Consider the following 22104-nt stretch of genomic DNA (forward strand, 5'->3'; position numbering starts at 1 on the left):
CAGTTCGTCGAGCTCTATCGATTGGTATATGAGACTTGGCCCTCCGGGCCTCGGATCAAAAGTCGGTTTTTCAAGCGATCTTTATACCCTTCTTATGGTTGTAAGAAGGGTAAAAAGGGGAATTTTAGAGATTTTTGAAAAAAAAAATGATTTTTATCTCTGTAACTTTTCGTTCGATTGCAATATGATTGTGAATGATGTCAGAGCATTCAATCGATGAAAAAAGAGCTTAAATCGGATTAAAAATAGCGGAGAAATTGATCAAAATGTAAAAAGTTGAATATTTTGGAAAAAAAAATTCCAGTACCTTAAAAAATTCTTCCATTGATATCTCTGTAACAAATAATCCGATTTCAATGAAAATTTGAAGGCTTATGATTGAATGTTAGAGCTTTCATTAGCCGATAAAAGAACTTAAATCGGTTCAAAAATGGCTGAGAAATCGATCAAAATGCAGACAGTTGAAAATATTAGAATATGCTTTTTCTAGTACTTCAAGATACTGTTTGAATCATAACTCTGTAACGAAATGTCCGATCGCAATGAAATTCAATAGCGTTCTATGGGAATGTTGTAGCTTTCTTTTAGAGCTAAAAGTGTTTAAATCGGTTGACAAACGGCTGAGATAATTGAGTGACATTTTTTGTAACACACACACACACATACACACACACATACACACACACATACGCACACACATACACACACACATACACACACATACACACACACATACACACACACGGACATGTGCTCAGTTCGTCGAGCTCTATCGATTGGTATATGAGACTTGGCCCTCCGGGCCTCGGATCAAAAGTCGGTTTTTTCAAGCGATCTTTATACCCTTCTTATGGTTGTAAGAAGGGTAAAAATTCAACATATTTGTGATTTTTACTAAAAATCTCATAAAAATCGATCGAGTAATGCCGAAATTAAATAATTTTGAAATCTTGATGTTGGCACCCAGCACTGTAAAAGTTAAGTGAATAATCTAAATTATAGGTTCATTCTTACGTCAAAGAATATATTTTGAACAAAAGCTAGTAAAAAACTTTTAGCTTCAATATAACGCAATCTCGATATAACGTAACGAGAATACTTTTTTAATATCTCTGATTTCCTTTGAATTTTTGGACTAATACTTATGAAGAGGATTTAACTTTAAAACGGGCAACACGATTTTTTTTATTTCGTCCTGACATGCATCAGAGCCATTTTATAGAAAACAAATGATGAGCGCTAATCCAATGGACATTTTTTTTATAATAACGGTCTGGAAACCACCGTGCGACTCGGATCATGTTGAAAAGAGATAACGGTACGTTGCGTAGCTTGTCTAGCCAAAGTAAGTGCCGTTCGTCGCCGACTGACAACTCGGAGGGATGAATGAATCCCGTCAAAATAAGTTTTTCTCGCTTTCTGGCAGTGCAACTCTCTGAATCCAATTGGAACCATTCATGAATTAGCGCAAAACTATTTTGCCATCAGCTGAGTTGAACTTTGACTGCAGCCAGAAGAGAGAGTCATTCGCTTCTTTCTGCTATCTCTGTTCGCACCATCTAGTAGTGGGTCAGTCGCTGGTGTTATCTCCTTGCCAGTGGACGAATCTCGGTGCATCGCTCGAAGCAATTGTCGCAACATTCGATTGCGACACTTCCAGCGCTAGATAACAGATCCGAAGCGAAAGAAAATGGCCAGTGTTACGGCTGCGGCGAGTGCCGCCCCGCTTCTGATGCGGATAGTGGCCAGCTCGATTCAGATTGCGGGCCGCGCCGGGAGAATCATCCGGGACGTGATGGCCAAAGGCGACCTCGGGATCGTCGAGAAGGGCAAGGATGACCTGCAAACCGAGGCGGATCGATCGGCCCAGCGGTGCATCATGGCCTCACTGGAGCGCCTGTTCCCGAACGTGACCATCATTGGCGAAGAGGGCAAAAGCGACTTGAAGGTAAGTTGATGGGCAATTTACCTGTCAGTGATGGGGTCTGTAATGGGGTCAAATAATCACTTTTGGAAAACTGGCTTTCAGGTACCCGAAGACTGGTTGGTCACGGAAATGAACAGCGAATTCCTCGAGCGGAATGCTTGCCCCGATGGCTTGAAGCAGGTCAAAGAATCAGATTTGGTCATCTGGGTGGACCCACTGGATGGAACCAGCGAGTATACGCAGGGATTCCTCGAGAGAGTTACCGTACTAATTGGGATTTCCGTGAATGATCGCGCCGTTGGAGGAGTCATTCACCAACCGTACTTCAAAACAGACAACGGTTCGCTGGGACGAACCATCTGGGGCGTCAAGGGCATCGGAGCAGGTGGATTTAATCCGGTTAAGCCTCCATCGGACCGGTTCATCGTGACGACCACCAGATCTCATTCCAATGCACTGGTGCAGTCAGCTTTGGACGCCCTTTCTCCGGACGAAGTCCTTCGAGTCGGCGGAGCTGGCTACAAAGTTCTCCAACTGCTGGAAGGAAATGCCCATGCCTACGTGTTTGCAAGCGCTGGGTGCAAGAAGTGGGACACGTGTGCCCCGGAAGCTGTCCTCGAGGCTCAAGGAGGAATGCTGACCGATATTCTCGGCCGACATTACTCGTATGGCAAGGACGTCAGTTTCCCAAACGCTTGCGGAGTTCTCGGAACCGCTAGCGGAACTTCACACCAGGACATCCTAGCTAAGCTACCGGACGCTGTGAAACAGGCTATGAATAAAACACAATAGATCCATTCCCTATAGCTGTACTGTAGGCGTTTATTCAAATTAAAAACCACTCGGAACTCCACTGGAAGCTACAGTCCCCTTCATGGTAACCATTATTGCACTCACACACAGACAGCCCAAACCCTACAGCTTCGACTTCGGTTTCTGCAGCAGTGCGCGCAGCTCCCTCCGCAGAATCTTTCCACTTAGGTTCTTCGGAATTTCCGCAATGAATCTCACACCGCCGTGAAGTCTCTTGGCCGGTGACGTCCGATCGGCAACGTACTTCTTAATCTCGGCCTCACTCATGTCCACTCCTTCCTGTTTGACCACAAACGCCAACGGAAGTTCCCCGGCGCTCTCATCCGGCAGCCCGATCACAGCGGCGTCCTTGATCTTCGGGTTCGTCAGCAAAATTGCCTCCAACTCCGCCGGTGGCACTTGGTACGCCTTGTACTTGATCAGTTCCTTCAACCGATCCACTATGAAGAATTCATGATCCTCGTCATAGTACCCAATGTCCCCGGTGTGCAACCACCCGTCCGCGTCGATCGTCTCCTTCGTAGCCGCTTCATTACCGATGTAGCCCTTCATAATCTGCGACCCCTTGAAGCACAACTCCCCATGCTGGTTCGGTCCCAAGGCCTTACCCGTGTTCGGGTCGATCACCTTCGCCAGTGTTCCCACCTGAACGATCCCCACACTCCCAGACTTGTGTCCCTCGCCGCTCTGAACCAGCGTGGCGAGTGTAGTCTCACTCATGCCGTATCCCTGGCGTACGTGCTTCACCTTCAACCGCTTCTTAACCAAATCCTCCGTCTCCTTGCTCAGCGGTGCCGCTCCACAAAGCAGCGTATCGACGCTGCTCAAATCGTAGCTCTCGATTAGGGGATGCTTGGCCAGGAACACGACCAACGGGGGCACCACGAATACCATCGTGCAGCGGTAGTTTTCGATGCAGCTCAAGAAGAGACCCTCCTCGAACTTGGGCAGCGATACGAGCAGCTGCTTGTTGCACACCACGTTGATCAGAGTCATGCAGCCGTAGGCGTGGAACCACGGAAGAACGCCGAGCAGGACGATTCCTCCCGGTGGGGGTTCTAGCAGTTCCGAGGATTCTCTGTGGGGGTAGGGGAGCGAACAAGGATGAATTAGTACGTAAACTTTACTGGTTGATACTGGATTAGTATTCGTTCAATAGATTCATTAGCGAATATGTAAGGTTAGTAGTGGATTAGAAGATTAGTACTGATAAAAATCTATCCTAAATTTGCAAATGTAGATGTGGATGGAACACTTCCAAGTTTAAATATATAAAGTCCGACCGGAATTTTTAGCTGCTTAAAAAGAAAATAAATCGAAGCCAAATCTCAAATTTTCAAAAGCCCAACTCTGCAGAACCTGAAATCTGTTTAAGCTGAAGACCTGATTGATTGGTCTTTCGCTGATGGTCATCAGTCGATGAAATTTTCTGCGTGATCGATTTTCTGGTTTCTCTGATTTGTGCCGATGTGACTACTTCCAGTAGTTCGTAAAAAATCATTCGGCACTTATAATTTCGTCAGAACTTGTTTACAATAATTCATAGTCCTGAAAGTTACCGGGTTAATTGTTTCTAGCTCAAAAACTTATGAAATTTTTTTTGGAGAAATTTTTGATTATGTAAGGAAGGAACCTTTACATCCCACTGGACTATAATTGAAAATTACTCGTGCAACAAAAAAAACATTTTAGAAGCGTTCCGTATTAGCATGAAGACTCTTAGAGAAATCCCAGAACAAAATCTTTGAAAAAGTCCTAGGAAGTTTTCGAAAAGATACTCCAATAACTCCTTCCTTCAAAGGAAGTCCCTCAAGAAAGCTTTCATAAATATGAAGGTACAAATTATCCTAGATTTTGTTCAAAAGTCTCCTGAGTAGTTATCCAAAAATTTAAAAATATATCACTTCCTTGAAAAGAATCGCTTTCCCTTTATTACTTGTACAAAAATATATCGAGAGATTTAAAGACTTTCTCCAGAAACTTGTAAATGGAATTAACTTGAAAATAAGGCATTCATCATCCGAGATTTATGAGCGAAATTGATTAACAATCGTTTGCAAAAAGGGTTGAACTGCCAGCTGTTCAATGCTTTTTTTTTCAAAGCAGAGGCGCGTCCACGTTCGAAACCATGGGTAGGACAAGCGTTAGCAAATATTTTGTGCACAGTGAAGTTAAGAAAAAAATAACTCTGGATTTGAAATTGAAAGTTATCATATTTTGGGGATTGAAACAAAAACGGGGGGAAAGTGAAATTTTGGTCGGTTTTTAGTTGTGTACATTCTACTGTTTCCAAGCAATCTAACGTTCTGTTCAACAGAAAAAAATTACATAGGGTGTCTGATCCAGTCATAGTGTGTGTACCAATAATAGTGGTAGTGCCGTTTCAAGCGTGTTATAGCCAATTTTTATTTTTATGTGTATTTTTCTAACATGGACATTGTCAAAATGATATGAATGTGTGACAAAAAATCTTGTGAAATAGTCAGGAAATAGTAGAAAACAATTAAAATCCTTAACTTTTTTGCTCCTTTGCACCAGTTATAGTGGGGCGTTCCTATAATAGTGAGTCTCAATGGGAAATCAATGTAAACCACTATTATAGGAACAAAAGTTAGCAAATACCACTATTACTGGAACGTGTTCCAGTAATGGAGGAAATGCTTTTTTGATAGATTTAATGATTTTATCATTTTAAGAGTATTTTTTACGTGAAATGTAATAAAAAAGCTTTCGAATGACGTATTCAGATATAAAAAACGAGTTTCCGTTATTTTTTGGCGATTTTTTATTCGTCAACCCGTTACTATTGCCACTATCACTGGTACAGACGCCCTAATTCTTAGAAGACTGACTTGTTTTTTTTTTGACTCTCATACAATTTGTGTAAAATGAAAAATTGTTGAAAATTTAAGTCTTTTCGGTAGATTTTCTCAAAACTAGGTTTTTGTCACTGACACCCCTCTCATTTTCATGCCAGTCGTTACCCCAAGATAGCTTTTTGTCTTTTTTTTTTTTTTTTTTTTTTTTTTTTTTTTTTTTTTTTTTTTTTTTTTTTTTTAAAAGACGCCGGCTCGTCAATGCTTCCAGTGGGCGATTTGCCCTTTGAAGGAAGCATCACACTAGACAACGGACTAGCATGCAACGCCCAGTGGCACAGTCGAAATACGTTCCTGACGAAAAGTTTTCCGGACTGAAGCGGGAATCGAACCCACACTCTTGGACACGATGCGGCTAAATGCTTGGTAACACTAACCGCACGGCCACGAAGCCCACACCACCACTAGCCTGGCGACTGAGTGCTTTTAAAATAGGAAATTGAAGACCTCCTGCCAGAAAAATGAGACCTTAAACGAACCAAAATAAAAGGCCAAAAAGAGACCAAACAGGAACCAAGAAAACAAAACGAATCCTAATAGGAGCCAGGAGATAAAAGTATGATTTTTTAAAGCATTAGAGCAAACATTTCTCTCAGATCTAAGATTATTTTTCGAGAATTCCTCGTGACATTACAACAAATATTACTTTATGTGTTTGTTCATGAATTTCATCATCAATTGTTCAGGTATTTGCACGAATGTCTAGATATTTACTCCGGGAATTAACAAATGAGTTCATTTAGTGATTGTTTTTCAATGAATTTCTCCACGTATTTTCTTAAGGAATTTCGCCAAGAATTTTGTTTAGGGTACCTGGATTTTTCGAAGGAGAACCACAGAAACAGAATTAGTCCAACGATTGATTCAGAAATCATCTGAATTCCTACAAGAATTCTTTGAGATCTTTTTCAAGAAAGTCCTACACCTTCCAAGGTTCTCGGTCGAAACGTCTTCGAAAATTTGATCAATAACTTCTCCAGAAATTTCTAAGGATTTTCTTTTAAATTGTCTTTAGGGATTTATATAAGATTTAAATCACGGATTTGAAGATACCTTCAGCAAGTGCTTTAAAGATTGCTTATAAAATTTCTACAGAAATTCTTCAACTTATTGTTTGAGATTTGCTCAAGCCAGTCTGGATTTTTTTTAAGAAAAATCTACGTGGAAATGTCAAGGAAATATTTTTAAAGAAAATTATAAAGTAACCTCTGATAAAACATGGGTAAGTTTTAAAATTACCCTTAATGAACAAGGATTTCTGAAATAACTCCTGGACTCTTAAGAAATTTTTAGAACTTTTCCTGGATAATTTGCTAAAGTAATCGAAAAAAAAATCAATCTAATCTCAGGATAGTATTCCGCAGAATTTTCTAAGCAGATTTTTCGAAAAAAAAATTCTGTAGACTGCCTGAGATTTTTTTAAGAATCTTAAGAAATATTTGGTTAAACTGCAGGAGTAATATTTGGAAGTATGTAATGCTGGAAAAATCCTAGCTTTCAAAAGTTTATCAAGAAGAATTTTACCGAAACTTCTACAGGAAAAGCTTGTCATTGTTTTTCCTTCAATTATTCGAAGATACTGCAGATAATGTTTTTAACCTCTACAAAATCCTATGTAAAACCAGAAGCTCCTCTACACTTTTTTTATTTTATCTCTCATAAAAGTGAAGTGAAGTGTTAAAGTTCAATTAATTGTTTTTTCCCAGAAGCCTCTGCTGTCAGAAGCTGATCTTGAAGCTTTTTCACAACCTCCTTTAGAAACTTTTTCAGAACCTTTTCCAGATGCTTCGCTGAAACTTTTCGAAGCTTTTCCAGAAGCTATTCGAATCTTTTCCAGAAGCTTTTCGAAGCTTCTTCAGGGTCATCCGAAGCTACTAGCTTTCTAATGCTTTTCCGGGAACTTTTTAATGCTTATCCAAGCGCTTTCCAATGCGTCTTCTACAGTTTTCACAGAAGCTTCGCCTAAAGCTTTCCCAGAAGGTTCCCCAGAAGCTTTCTCAAAAGCTTATTCAGAAAATTCTCCAGAAGCCTTTTAAGAAGCTCACCAGAAGCTTCTCCAAAGGTTTCCCCAGAATCTTCTTAGAAGTTTTCCCATAAGCTATCAACATTTTTAACAGGACCTTTCCGCAGTTTTTTAGAAGTTTCTGCTGAGTCAATTTCAGAAGCTCCCGCAGAAACTCTTAAAAAGTTTTTCCAGAAGCTCATATAAAAACTTTTCCAGAACCTCTTACAGAAGCTACTGCAGGTTTCTCCAGATGATATACCTGAAGCTTTTCAAGAAGCATCTCCATAAGTTTTCCGACACTTTTCCACAAAACTTGTCGTAAAATTACATCATAATATTCCCACAGCTCATTCAGAAGCTTTACGAAGATTCTCCAGAAACTTTTCAAGGCTTTCCAAATAGCTTCTCCAGAAGCTTAAGCTTTCCAAGAGGCTTCTCCAAAAACTGAAGCTCTCCAAGTAGCTTCTCTAAAAGCTGAAGCTTTTCAAGAAGCTATTCCAGTAGCAGGAGCTTTCCAAGAAGCTTATTCAGGAAGCTTTCCAAAAAGCTTCTCAAGAAAGCTGAAGCTTTCCAATAAGCTTCTTCAGAAGCTGTAGCTCTTGAAGAAGCTTCATCAAGAGCTGCAACTCTTGAAAAAGCTTCTCCAGAAGCTAAAGCTTTCCGAGAAGCTTCTCCAGAAGCTGAAGGTTTCCAAGAAGCTTCTCCAAAAGCTGAAGCCTTTCAAGAAGCTTCTCCAGAAGCTGACATTTTTCATGTTGCTTCTCCAGAAGCTGAAGCTTTCCAAAAATCTTCTTCAGAAGCTGGAGCTTTACAAGAATCTTCTTCAGAAGCTTCTCCGAAAACTGTTGATGGAGGTTCTTGGAAAGCTTCAGCTTCTTGAGAAGCCTCTTGGAAAGCTTTTTGGAAAACTTTAGTTTCTGGAGAAGCTTCTTGGAAAACTTCAGCTTCTGGAGAAGCTTCTTGGTAACATTCAGCTTCTGGAGAAGTTTCTTGGAAAGGATAAGCTTCTGGAGAAGCTTCTTGGAAAGCTTCAAGAAGCTTCTCCAGAAGCTGATCCTTTCCAAGAAACTTTTCCAGAAGCTGAAGCTTTCCAAGAAGCTTCTACAGAAGCTAAAACTTTTCAAGAAGCTTCTCCAGAAACTGAACGTTACCAAGAAGCTTCTCCAGAAGCTGAAGCTTTCCAAGTAGCTTTTCCAGAAGCTGAAGCTGTAACATTCTAAAAGCTTTTCCTGAAACTTTTCCAGACGCATGCACAGAAGCTTCTCCAGGAGCTTTTTTCGAAGCATCAGTAATTCTATCAGGATAAAGTACATTCCAATATGTACAGATAGAGGGAGATCTAAGTGTGTTTGTGCTGATGTAGTGTTTAGAGGAGATTTGTTTGACGTTGTTGAAGAATTTGTTCATCTTGCAACAGATGTGACATGTAACAGAAGTGGTCCGTTAGGTGAAACGACGTATTGCGAATGCGCTCTTTTACGGATTTCGTATCGCTATAGCCATTACGTAGAACATAACGTTACAAAAGGACAAGATTAAACGGTAAGATACTTCAGAAAATTCGTGGAGTTGTTGAGAGGTATTCTTAGAAATAATCTCGGGATTTTGGTAAAGTTTTACAACAGTCCATGATTAAGAAAATTGTAGAGATTATACTTCAAGCAAAGGTTTTCGAGTACCGCAATCCGGGGAAACATTGAACAGATTTTTGAAACATTAAATTTTGTTTTTTCTTAAGAATTTCAAATTTTGCAAGTTTATATTTATAAAACAAGTACTGGCATACATCGCTCATTTTTATTTAGCTGATTTGGGGTAACATTGATCACCCTTGTGAACAATGTTCGGTGTTATTTAAAATACCGTTATTTATCAAAATCATCGCCCCAGAAGCCGAATATGAAGACCAAACTGTTATTAGTCATTTACTTTTTGAATTATTCTAATATTGAAAACTCTTTGAACAGCGGGAAACGCCTAAAGGTAGGGTAATTCCCTACCCAAGTAACAATTCAACAGCAACTTGACTTTCGTGTGGATTTGTTAATGTTTTATGACAGTTACGTGATTGCTACAATACTTAGAGGCGACATTTAACGTTGCCAAAAGATGATATTTTGTAATTCGGCTCTTGGCTGTTTTCAAAACCTTTTAGAGCCAAAACATAAAGTCAAAATTTTGTGGCTACAAAACCAGCTTTATTGCAGCATACAATACCTTATTTCAACTGCTTGCCGTGGCTGAACGACTCTTATTTCGGCTTTGATAAAAGACTCATATAATACACCTTGTTGTCATAAAATCTGCTTTTAAACTAAATGACTTCCACTTGGTTTCAGATGACTTACCTTATTTACACCTCCCAAATCAGTATTTGGGCTCATAAGATGCGAAAACATCATTAGCATTGCAAATTTAATACTTGTCACTACAATATAACGTCACTTATATTGCGTTATCACTAAGGAACAATTATTCCTGATAAAAAAATGCAAAACCGTTTTCATTTTTTTTTTCATATTCTTCGAAACAGCACACCCGAAATGTCAAATTTTGTTGAATGCTGCTTAGTTACCACAAAAAGCGGAAAAAAAGCTGAATCATCTTCAATCAGCATTTGTTAAGACAATTTTACATCCACAAATGCCGAATCATAACAAGGTGCCCTTATTTGTGTATTCATGATGACAAAAGAGCATTTGTCGATGGCAATCTATCAATTATGGTTCCGTCATATTAATTTCACTCCTGTTGCCAAATTTCACTATTTTCAAATCAAATTATATCCGTGAATTCGCTCATAAGATGCTATGGTATGATGAATAAACTGACATGCTATTATTTGAAGCACAATTACTGCCCAAACAAACCAAGAAATGTTGAATAAGATTTACTCTTCTCCTGGCGATTCATTTTAACAAATGCTAAATAACTTGAAATATAACACTTTCAGAGGGGGGACACGCAATTTAACTTCTTTTTCATCACATTTCACAGTAAATCTCACTCGGCACTAGAGATTTAAGCACTATATCAAAATAAATCACTTCGAATATTTAACACGCACTACGAAACAATTTACTACAGTCGTGTTTTAAATCTTATTTTGTTTTATTTATGTTGGAATAAATCCGGCAAGATCGACGTTATGATAAAATCATTTTCAAGATGAAGCGACATTCATCTAGAACAGGCGGCCTCTAAAAAGCTACCATAAATGGTATTTTGCTTTATTCGTGTGACATAACTATACACTTCATAGCCTCTTTCAGAGTGGGCCAACCAGTCACGTTCTAATCTACAAGAGGTTATGAGGGATGCTATGAAGGCAACAGTGCCTTGACCGTGGTTTTATGGGCGTTTATTTATAGCACCCTGGAAGTAATTCGTAAAACTAAAATTGTTACTTGGGTAAGGATGTTCTGAATTATTTATAGCAATTCGTTGATTCTGTTGAATCGAACATACTTATTGAAATTATGACAGCGGAACAGCATTTTTCTTGATTATATTATTTGCGGAACTCATGTGAGGCATGAATCTTAGGTAGTGTCATCCATAATTATGGGAATAGTTGTTTAGAAAATTTGACTAATTTACGCATGAACAAAACTCGATTTTCATAAAAACACATTTTTATGAGCTTATGAATAAATAAAAAAAAATATTCATCAATTCAAAATATTCCAACAAAACAAGTTGATTCGAACTTTTTACGAGAAGGGTCACACCGATCAATGGTACCCCGGTGATCGATGTTACCCCGTTTTACGGTATGTATTTCATTTTTCAACAAATGTGGAGGCCAGAGCTGTTAAGAATCATGACCGGCTTGCGACACCAACGAAATCAGTCTACTGTCACTAGGCGAAGCTATATTTCATGTGCCCACTCCGTCAGGTCGCAATGACGGGGCTTTCATGAGAGCAATTGTAAAGTTGTTTTGCTTTAACAATTTCTATCTAATTTTGAAAAATTTCGGGAAGCAAATGTGTTAGATAAGTAAAGTGGATATATTTTCATGATTCTAGCGATATGAATAACAATCATATCTGACAATTAAATAAAAATGGTCTAGTTTACAATTCCGTCACAAGCCGTAGCGACGGAAAAATGAAGGAGAATTTGAAGAAAGCTTCTATCATTGTCTCGCCGTCCGATGACAGTGAGAGGAACACCTATGTAAAAGTCGCGCGACACCCTCTATTTACATTGACGCTTTCCAGCACTGTGTGGAGCAATTCATAAATAAGCTGGCAGAAATTCCGTAAACACCTAATAGAACAGATTTTGATATAATTTGATTGCAATTTTCAGCAGGAATTCTTTCAAACCTTGTGAAACTTCACAAAACTGAGGAACTTCACAACCAAAATGTACGTATGAGGAAATTAACATTTGCGTTATACGATGCTTAAATGTGCAAAGCTTCCTTATAAGATATCGTCAAATGGCCGTACAAAACTGAAGACAATATATGTGAATATTTTGTAAGATGAAAATTGGCATTCAATGCGAGTGTATTGATTCTATTGCGAAATAATCTGTAATCTTATGCGACTTAACTTATGACAACAAAGTTGATTTGACAGTTGCTATGGATTGATTCGACTTATTTTGTACGTGTTTTAAGAAAAGATTCTGGGTGAGATCTTAAGGATTCATAACAAATGATTCCGGTAGGAGAAAATGAGTGATGAAGTGCTGAGAGCACATAAAATGTATATCCCCAAGACATAACAATCCGGCACTCGTGGAAAATGAACAGGTTTCATGTTATGCAAAATGGGCATTATGTCAAATTAATTACTCTCTACGAAGGAACAACTGCAAACAAAGTCGACAAATTTCTGTTCTAATAAACTCTTAACTTGTCCTAACAATAGAATTCATAATTTACTACCAACATACAATAGATTCTACCAAAATCATAAAAGTTCATTACAAAATCTGAAGGTTAGTAGTTAGTGATACTGAAGCTGTAGAACGTAAATACTTCCATTTTGCTTTTTAAAGCAACCTCCACAATTGTTAGCATAAGTATTAATTTGAAAAGCAATTCTTTCATATAGTAGTAACCTCGGAGCAGACTTACAGATAAGGAAAATCAAAAAGTAGATTTAAGTATTCCGTATCACTTTTAATTCTGCCATAATTGCTCATCTTTTGACAGTTGCGCGTATTTTGACTACCACTTGCAGTCTTCTTCAGTAACTGATACTGAAGAGGACTGCAAGTGGTATTCTAAATGCGGGGCTGTCCTTAGCCGAGTGGTCAGAGTCCGCGGCTACAAAGCAAAGCCATACTGTAGGTGGCTGGGTTAGATTCCTGGTCGGTCCAGGATTTCTCGTAATGGAAATTTCCTTGACTTCCCTGGGCATAGAGTATAATCGTACCTGCCACACGATATACGAATGCAAAAATGGCAACTTCGGCAAAGAAAGCTCTCAGTTAATAACTGTGGAAGTGCTCATAACAACACTAAGCTGAGAAGCAGGCTCTGTCCCAGTGAGGACGTTAATGCCAAGAAGAAGGAGAAGTATCAGTCAGAAGATAAGCAATTAAAGCGAAATTAAATGGTACAAAATACTCAAAAATACTTTTTGATTATCTAAAGCTGTATTATTATATATGTTAGTCTACCAAGCTATAAGGTTTTAGTCAGAAAACATTCAATGGCGTCAAAACGAGCGTATTAGTTCAAAAGTTTCAAAACTATTCTTTTGAATCATTTACCCAGATGGCACCTCATCCCTTTCTCTGGCGAAACTGCAAAAATGCGAATAGAAATTAAGAGAATGACGATTTTAGACACATTTTCCAATATGCGATACCCGAACTTCCATCCAAACCATCTCCAACCAACATACTCACTTCAACAGCGCGATACTGGCCATCAGATTGTAGTGCGTCAGCTGAACTCCCTTCGGCAGTCCGGTCGTCCCCGACGAGCACATGATCAGCGCCACATGGTTGTCCACATCGACCGGCGGAATGTAGAAGTTCATCGGGTTGACGAACGAGACCGGTTTCTGGAACTCCTCCAACAGCTGCACATCGCTTCCGAAGGGGTTCTCCTCGCCGAACAGGATCACCCGCTGGACGATGTGCCGGTTTTGCCGGGCCACCGCCACAACCCGATCGGCCGAAAACGGCGACACGAAGATGACCTTTGGCTTCGAGAGGTTAAAGGCATGATCCAGTTCACCTGTGAGGGGCGGGGGTTGGTGAAAAACAAACGCTCTTATCAGTTCAATGGGCACTTGGAGTTGCAAGCCAGTGTAGATAGCGGCAATCCGGTGCGCTCTCTTTCTCGTTATCTAGCTTGTTGTTATATGCTGATTTGGTGGTTAACCAGATTAGATACCTGCGGGTGCTGGACAGTGGGACTAAACTTAAAATAGATGGTAAAAACATTTCATGAATAATTTCATTTGAAATAATTAAAAAAAACTAGCTAAAACTTTCAACTTTTGAAGACATTTCAAACAAACTTATGAAAATACTGCCCATGATCTTTAAGTCGACGTTGAGCACTATTTACAATTTCAGCATTCTTACTACATTTATCAATGAATGGGTGCAAATAATATGTTGTGATAATAGATAGTTCGTTTTAAACCTCAATTAGATGTCTGTGCAGAGCTAATCTAAAAATATTCGTTACCTATCGCTCTAATAACGAGAACAAGTTAAAAACTACAGCGTTGCTTATTTTGACAAAGAAATGGAAAATCACGAAAGTTTTAGTACAATACCCATTTTTTCACATGTTTTACTGATGGGTCACGAGGAATACTCCTGATGACTAGGTGGGTCGCGCAGACGAAAAGTTTGGGAATCTATGACCTAGTTGTTGATTGACGACAATGAATCGTCTTCGATCACAGTGTGCATGAAAGATTTAAGAAACAAGTAATATATGTATATGTAATAACAGTAACAAAGGCTAATAGTAGTTTACGCAACAAGTTTCCAACGAGGCTTACCGAGTTGTCTAATTACAACGAGTGCTGTAAAAATCGAGTTATGCAACGAGCTACGTACAACATTTTTTGTATCTAAACCAGATTGAAATGCATCAATCTTTTGTTTCGCAATCTCTGAAAATTGTTGTGTAATGGTTCATTATGCGATTCAAAAGCGTTGTGTAATGGAAAAGCGTTGCATAATGAGCCAATAAAGCGAAAAAAATACTTCAGCTCAGTTTCGATATTGTTTATACACAATATGGATGAAAAGCTTACATTTGACGTATATGTAGTATAAATAGGGCTTCGCATATAATTTTTAACATTTTCTCCTAGGCTGGCCAAAACCGGTGCTTTTACTCTATAGTTCTTATGAAACAGCATAATTTAGTGCAGGAAAATAAGCCGTTCCATGGTCACTATATCAATGCAAGTATCTAAAAATTCGCCTTTCCTAATGGATTTTAGAGGCTCCAGGAAAAACCTTCAGATACTGAATTGATTTTTCTCCAGAAATTTCTTCTCGGATTACACTAGAAAAACTTAAGGAATTCTTCTCCATATAATATCTAGGGACTCCCTCTAGAAAATTCTTTGAAGATTTTCACAAATTAGCAAATATTCGCGCAACAATTCTTCCAGAGGTTTTTCATGGGATGTTTACAGCATTTTTACAAAATTAGCCTTATAAATTACCTAGATACTATTTTCTAGATGGATTTTCTATCAATTGTTCCACCGATTTCTCCAGTAGTTACACCAGTAGATTCTTGCAAAAATACCCTCAAAAGTTTATTTCTGAGTATTTGAAAACAAAATCGCTAAAGATTTTTCCAGAAAACCCTATGAGAACTCCTCAAGGAGTTCCTACATAAATTTTTCAAGTTATATCGCAGCCATTTTATATGGATTTTTTCATTAGTTCATCCTTTCAGGAATTCCTCAGTAAATTTAATCAGGGATTCCGCATAAAGTTCCTTCAGAATTTTTTCAAGGAAGTTATCCAACATTTCATCCAGCAGTTCTTCTACACAATTCTTGAGCAATTTCTCTAGAAAAAGTTTTCACAAAAGCCAATATTACAGCAACGTTTCCGATTATTGCTACATTTTTTTTTCAGGGATCGAGTTCAATGTTTTTCAATAAATCTCTGTAGAAAATCCTAAAAGTTATTATTCAGGGAAACAATTTTCATTTTTTTCAGACATCCCTAGAGACATCCCTGGAAAAATCTGAAGGAATCCTCGGAGAAATTTCAGGAGAATATTCTAAAAATGTCCTAAAAAAAACTTTCTGGTTGAAATCTTAACGGAATCCTGAACGATATTTTTGAGAAATTAGTGTAAGAACAGGTCCTTCCCACTCGGACTCAGATTGGGTACCACTTCTAGTACTGCATTTGGTCCCTCGGTAGTGCAAAAGGTACCCAAGTTTGACAGATCGCAGTACACTTTGAACGACATTCTAGATTACCTTATGAGCCATAAAATTTTGGGCAATTGCAAGGGACATGGGGGTCTTTAATTTGTCTTTGGTAAGAACCTCTTGATAATATACATACATCTGTTTCTGTTCGGAATGAACCAATGCGACCAGTTTTCTTGGGATTATCACAAATGGCCGAATCACAAAAGGCCGAATCACAGAAGGCCGAATCACAAAAGGCCGAATCACAGAAGGCCGAATCACAGAAGGCCGAATCACAAAAGGCCGAATCACAGAAGGCCGAATTAGAGTTACAAACCTAAAGAATAAAGCTTGGATATTAAAAGAACAAGTCCATGCTTTGTTAAATGCAGTCATGTCGGAGCATACTAGAGTACGCAGCTCCCGTGTGGTCACCATACCATGTGACGCAAACGTTGAGGATTGAACGTGTTCAGAAGAAATTTGTGCATTTTGCATTGCGCCACTTACCGTGGATTGATCCTACAAATCTTCCTCATTACCCAGACCGCTGCCGACTCATCAATTTGGAAACTCTGTCGGCAAGGAGGACCCAGCTGCAGCAATTGTTTATCTTTGACACCATATGTGGCAACCTCGACTGTCCTGCTCTTCTCGGTGAAGTCTCTTTCAACGTTCCTCCACGGCGATTTCGTAGTTCCTCTTTATTGACAATTCCTTATCACAGGACTGCTTATGGTCAAAATAACTCTTTTAGTTTGTGTGTTAGAGCTTTTAATGACGTTAGTGATCGGTTTGATTTTAATTTGTCGAAAGTGATGTTCAAAACTAGGATTAAAAATTTAGGTTTATCAAATTTTAATTAACTTTAAGACAGTCTGTACGTCGTAGACGAAGACGGTGAAATATAATAATAAATAATAAATATTCCAAAATTTCTTGCGGGACCAACTTTTTTCTACAATCTACGTAAATATCTCAGGCTACAGATTTTTTTTCATGTTCGGTCATTCACTGTTCGAAACAATACTTCAATGAGAGTTTGTTGTGAAAAAATGAAGCAAATTGGTGCAACCGTTTTGGAGTAACGAACATTTATGTGTCTGGTACCAATCTGGCCGTATGAAGATCTTAAAAACTTCAAAAAACGTCTTTTTGTAATTTTCAGATTTCTTGAGGCCTACTCAACCGATTTGTATGATTTTTTCAGTGAAGCTCCTTATAACCTGACATTGTATAGCCCACATTTTAGTTTTTTGATAAATTGACTAGAAACAAAATGGCGCCTAAAGAATTTTTGTATGGGGAATGTCGGTCCCCCAAGGAACATCTGAATATCTTCAAAACCATATGATCAATGATCAATATTGATACATACTTTTAAAATTGAAGAGTTTTTTGAGAGCTTGTGAAAAAATGGTGCAAAAATATCGAAAAAAAAAAAAGTTATCGCTGTTTGAATATTTTCTATGGTGAAAAAATGAAGCTGCCGGTAGAGGGGTTAAGGTGCCACACCTCAAATTTTCAAGAGCACAAGACTTGAGAACCAAATAGCGCTCCTTAAGCGATCATAAGAATACTAAGTTTACTCGGTTTGAATTTGGCAACACGGAAAACCATGTACACACAAATGGATCATGGTCAGTCACAAATCCTGTCAATCTCAATGATTCTGTGGGCCTTCGTAAGGCTTACCATATTCAAAATAGGTAAATTCGTGGTCATTATTACGGCGATACAAGTTTTAATAAAAACAGCCATTAAATTTTGGAACGGTTCAATTTAGGCAACAGAAAATTTTTGGCATGTTGCCAAAATCGAACAGGCACTGTATATCCTTCCAGTTTTCGCGAGGTTTTTACACTCACACACTTAAACAGACTCTATGAGTTCGGTAAACGAAATCACCGAAACCGATCAGTAATTCACAAAAATACTGATGTTTCGGTAATTGACCAGCTTTTGACGGTGCGTCACGAACAAAATTACTGAATTTCGGTAAGCTGTTATTAAAAATTACCGAACATTTTGTAAATCTACGATATCACCGAAGTCTGTGAAATATTTCACTGACTATTCGGTAATCAATGAGTTAGACTACCGACAGCTCAGTAATCTGGCCCGTTCGAAACGTCAAAACAAACCTTTAGCTATTTACTTATGGAGTTCGAATTTCGATTTTTCCTACCATTTTAGTACAACAATTATTTTAAAGATTTAGTGCGGATGATGATATAAAGTTAAGGTAAATAAAGCAAATTATTTAGATTATATTGAGTATATAATTTTAAATCGTTTACAGCTTATGTTCACGTCCGTCTGCAGCCTTTCCACTGCTCCTTTCCAGCACCACACAGAAGATTCCACGTTACAGTTTCATTTGGTTGAGTTCGACGCATGCAGCATGGACATGTCCCCAATAATTGCCAAGCCTAGTGGCAATAGTTAATTACTACTGTTAATAAAGTGTAGTGGAAGAATCCTATATTTTTGTTTTTTTTTCATGCTAAAAACAATCTTACGAGATAAAAGCGCCGGTCCGAAGTTACAGATTTTCGGTAAATAATTACCGATCGCTCAGTAATTTTGACAATTACCATCCGGAAAGCAAATTACGGACCGTTCGGTAATCTTTTCATTTACCGAACTGATTACCGATCGTTCAGCTGTTGAGATTTGGGTAAATAAATTACCGACGTCGGTGATTTGTTCTAAGTGTGTATGTTGTACAAAAAAAAACAACAGCACGACTACTTTAAGCTTCAATCATAGAACTTTTTTTGGGTGTGTCAGCTAAGAATAGACCGGCTGACACACCCAAAAACCACTAACCATACACTCTTATTCGGTTAGTAATGTTACTTGTGCATCTTGTCCCGCTTACCCTACTGTAAAAATATCCATAATATTGTAGAAAAATGAGCTGAATATATGTGGCTTTCCCCAAAATTTATTTTAAAATTTCAGCCTTTGGTGATTCGGCCTTTTGTGATTCGGCCTTCTGTGATTCGGCCTTTTGTGATTCGGCCTTCTGTGATTCGGCCTTCTGTGATTCGGCCTTATGTGATTCGGCCTTTTGTGATTCGGCCTTTTGTGGTATACCCGTATCATTTGGGACAAATAGATGGGTCTTAGTGACTTGTTACTATCTTTCTTATACTCTTCCAACCATAACTTATCAGTATTATCAAGACGACACGAGTATAATATGGTAGATCTTACCTCGCAACGCACCTCGAAAAGGTGATATACCCGCGTTACAGGGAAAATACAAACATATGGGAGCAGTAATGCTTGTTATTATTCCCAAAACCAAAAAGAAATATCAATGATAATTGTCTGAAATGAATTGTCATCTCTTAGTTCCTGTTTGGATTATCGCAATTTTGCCATATATTCACAATATTTTCGTTGTGATGGGTTCACATCTATTATGTATTATGTAATACATAAAATTTTGTAGAACATATCATGTTTATAATTTGCACAAGTTTCATGAATCATGCCACAACATATCAGTGTCAATTTTTGATCCAATCATCATCCAGAAATAAAATAAAATGTTTTTCTAAAAACTTCTGCGTCAATTCAGCCAACAAGTTTAACAGACTATGCTGTAGAGGTTCCGTATAAATTACTTAACAAATCGTTAAGAGGAACTCCGAAAACGCCATGATTGATCAAGTGGTCCATACTCTATAGTTTTATTTGAAAACTATTATACAACATGATATGAGGATTTCCGCATTTTTTACCTCTACCTACAGAGGTTTTGACCATCTACTGTTTGGATTTGTCCCACTGTGCGCTGCATGATCCAGCATAATCAAAACACTTTTGTAGGATTACTGGGGATAATACTTACGCTCGCTGTAGGTCAGATTGATGGGCGCTACGGTCGCTCCCAGGAAGATCGAAGCAAACAACGCAGCGGGGAACTCGAGCCGATTTTCACTGACGATCCCTACGACGTCTCCCACGCGGACATCGGCCAGCGTTCGTAAGCACTCGGCCAGCCGGACGGTTTGTTCCAGCAGTTCCAGATAGCGCAGCTCCGTACCGAAGACTCCGTCGATCTAGTCATGTAATGGGGATACAAAAAATAAAATAGTGCAATCGCATCTAATTAACCCCTCGCTTGTACTATCCAGTCGAAGGTCGAACAGTTGGTTTACCGCCACTATACATCCACTACCAGCAGGGCTGGTAGCAGGTCCCTATTTTCAATTGAATGCCTCATAATTCTCTATTTTCACCAAAATCATCTCTAAAGTCACTTTTTTCATTATTTTGAATACCCTGAATCTTGCTGCCAAATCCTAGAGGTTCCAGAGAAACTTTCAGAGACTATCGTGCGACTACTTCACAAGTTTTTCAGGGATTTCTTCAGAGATCCCCCAGTAATTCCTCTTGTGAAGGTATCACAAAATCTTTCAAAATTCTTCCAGCGGTGTCTTAAGGGATGCTTAGAGGAAATTATCCAGGAAATCCTTAAGCACCCCAAAGCTTCTATTTACTATATTTTCCACAAAAAATGCTGCAAAAATTCCTCAAAGATTATTTCAGGGTATCTTTCAGATAATTTTTGACTAATACTTCCACTTATTTTCCCAGTTTTTGATAAAAGAGATCTTCCTAAGATTTTTATAGAGAAAAAAAACAAACAATTTCTAAAAAATTATATTTTTCTGAAAACTTCCCATTTTTTGAAAGACTGACTGGGAAAAATTCTTTGGGGGAATTTTTGAGAAATTTCTCCAAGAATGTTTTTGAAGCAATCTTAAGGGTAAACTCTGGAGTGATTCCTGAAACCATTCTTAGAAAAAAATCAGGTTGAAATCACAATTTAGTAGGAAAAAAAACATTGGAGAAATACTGGTTGAATTCATGAAGATTTGGGACTTTCTTAAAAAAATCTTTGAAATTCCTGTTGGAACCGCTGAGGTTTTTTTTACCCATCTGGTAAATTTTTCCCTCTTTTTGGTCTCTTTCTCAGGCAAGAGGTCTCCTTTTCTGAACACACTTAATCGCTCCCAGCCCTGCTAGCAGCACTATTAGGCTATATACTTACAAGACCGACATCGTTGCCATTGAGTCGCATGCGATTCCTGAGGTACGCCCCCAGGGATCCATGCCCTTCGGTGACATTCTGCGGAACGGGTCCGCCACTGATTATGAACCTGCTATCATCGAGTCCCGCTGAAGTAGCCATCACTCAAAATCTACAACTAATCTTTTCGCAAATACTGAAAATTTGAACCACTCGAACGACCGGTCGCCAATCGACTAACTTTTGTACAATCTACCGACTAGAAGGAGGATTAATTACAAGCGCATACTCTCTTGACGGGCAGGCAGTGTGTAAATTGTACAATTCAGATGATTGTTTGTTATCACACCACACCCCGCCGGGGACTCTTCGCGTAGATTCGCTAGTAATACTAGAGGGAACTGTGAACTGTGCTTCAATGAAGAAGACTCGCAATTAAAACACGAGTTCGAGCCGAATTATTTACCTGCGGGAGAGCGTCACTCAGTAAAAGGGATGTTGAATGTGTGTATGGACCTATGTACGGGTTCACTATTTGACGTTTTAGCGGTGCCGTGTTATTTACGTAACCTTGGCAACGAATGAATTTGGCACCGCTCAAACGTCAAAGTCGTGAACACGTGCATTGGTCCATAGATCAATGCACGAGTTCACTAATTTGACTTTTGAGCGGTGCCGAATTCACTCGTTGCCATGTTCACGGAAATAACACGGCACCGCTCAAACGTTAGATAGTGAACTCGTGCATCGGTCCATAGTATTTAAAAAACATCACCTAACAATCACAAACAAACCTACACATGCTCAAACCGCCCGAAGCCGCTAATATCGAGTGTTTTTCATTCATGAATGAATACAACAAACCGTTTTGTTTACACTATCGGCCACGCGCTCCATGCGTGTGAGTGCAGGCGCGAAGGATTCATTCATGAGTATTGCTCACCTGAGCGAGAGCGTTCTCACACTGCGAAGTGAGAATAGTTTCAGACCGATGACATATTAGGTCGTACACTCAAAACAATCCACATGTCAAGGCTACGTGAAAACATACGTAG

At 38.8% G+C, this 22104-nt stretch overlaps 2 protein-coding genes across 3 annotated transcripts; one reads left to right on the forward strand and one right to left on the reverse strand.

Annotated features, from left to right (window-relative positions):
- The first annotated feature begins 1426 nt into the window (after positions 1-1426).
- LOC5565930 (3'(2'),5'-bisphosphate nucleotidase 1) lies at positions 1427-2733 on the forward strand. The gene is made up of 2 exons (XM_001650258.2): positions 1427-1948; positions 2030-2733. Exons 1-2 carry the CDS (start codon positions 1691-1693, stop codon positions 2717-2719), a joined length of 948 nt encoding a protein of 315 aa, XP_001650308.2. The 5' UTR covers positions 1427-1690; the 3' UTR covers positions 2720-2733.
- LOC5565951 (4-coumarate--CoA ligase 1) lies at positions 2721-21514 on the reverse strand. Of its 2 annotated transcripts, XM_021838224.1 has the most exons (5): positions 21071-21514; positions 19865-20075; positions 13496-13829; positions 13358-13390; positions 2721-3818 (listed from the first exon to the last, which is right to left on the reverse strand). In XM_021838224.1, the coding sequence occupies exons 1-5, from the start codon at positions 21209-21211 to the stop codon at positions 2843-2845; spliced, it is 1695 nt and encodes a 564-aa protein (XP_021693916.1). In that variant the 5' UTR covers positions 21212-21514; the 3' UTR covers positions 2721-2842. The 2 variants fall into 2 exon arrangements, with proteins under 2 accessions (XP_021693916.1, XP_021693917.1); XM_021838225.1 differs by lacking the exon at positions 13358-13390 and having other exon boundaries at positions 21071-21492.
- Between the last annotated feature and the right edge of the window lie 590 nt (positions 21515-22104).

This window comes from Aedes aegypti, chromosome 1 (genome assembly GCF_002204515.2).
Source record: "Aedes aegypti strain LVP_AGWG chromosome 1, AaegL5.0 Primary Assembly, whole genome shotgun sequence".
NCBI classification, from domain to species: domain Eukaryota; kingdom Metazoa; phylum Arthropoda; class Insecta; order Diptera; family Culicidae; genus Aedes; species Aedes aegypti.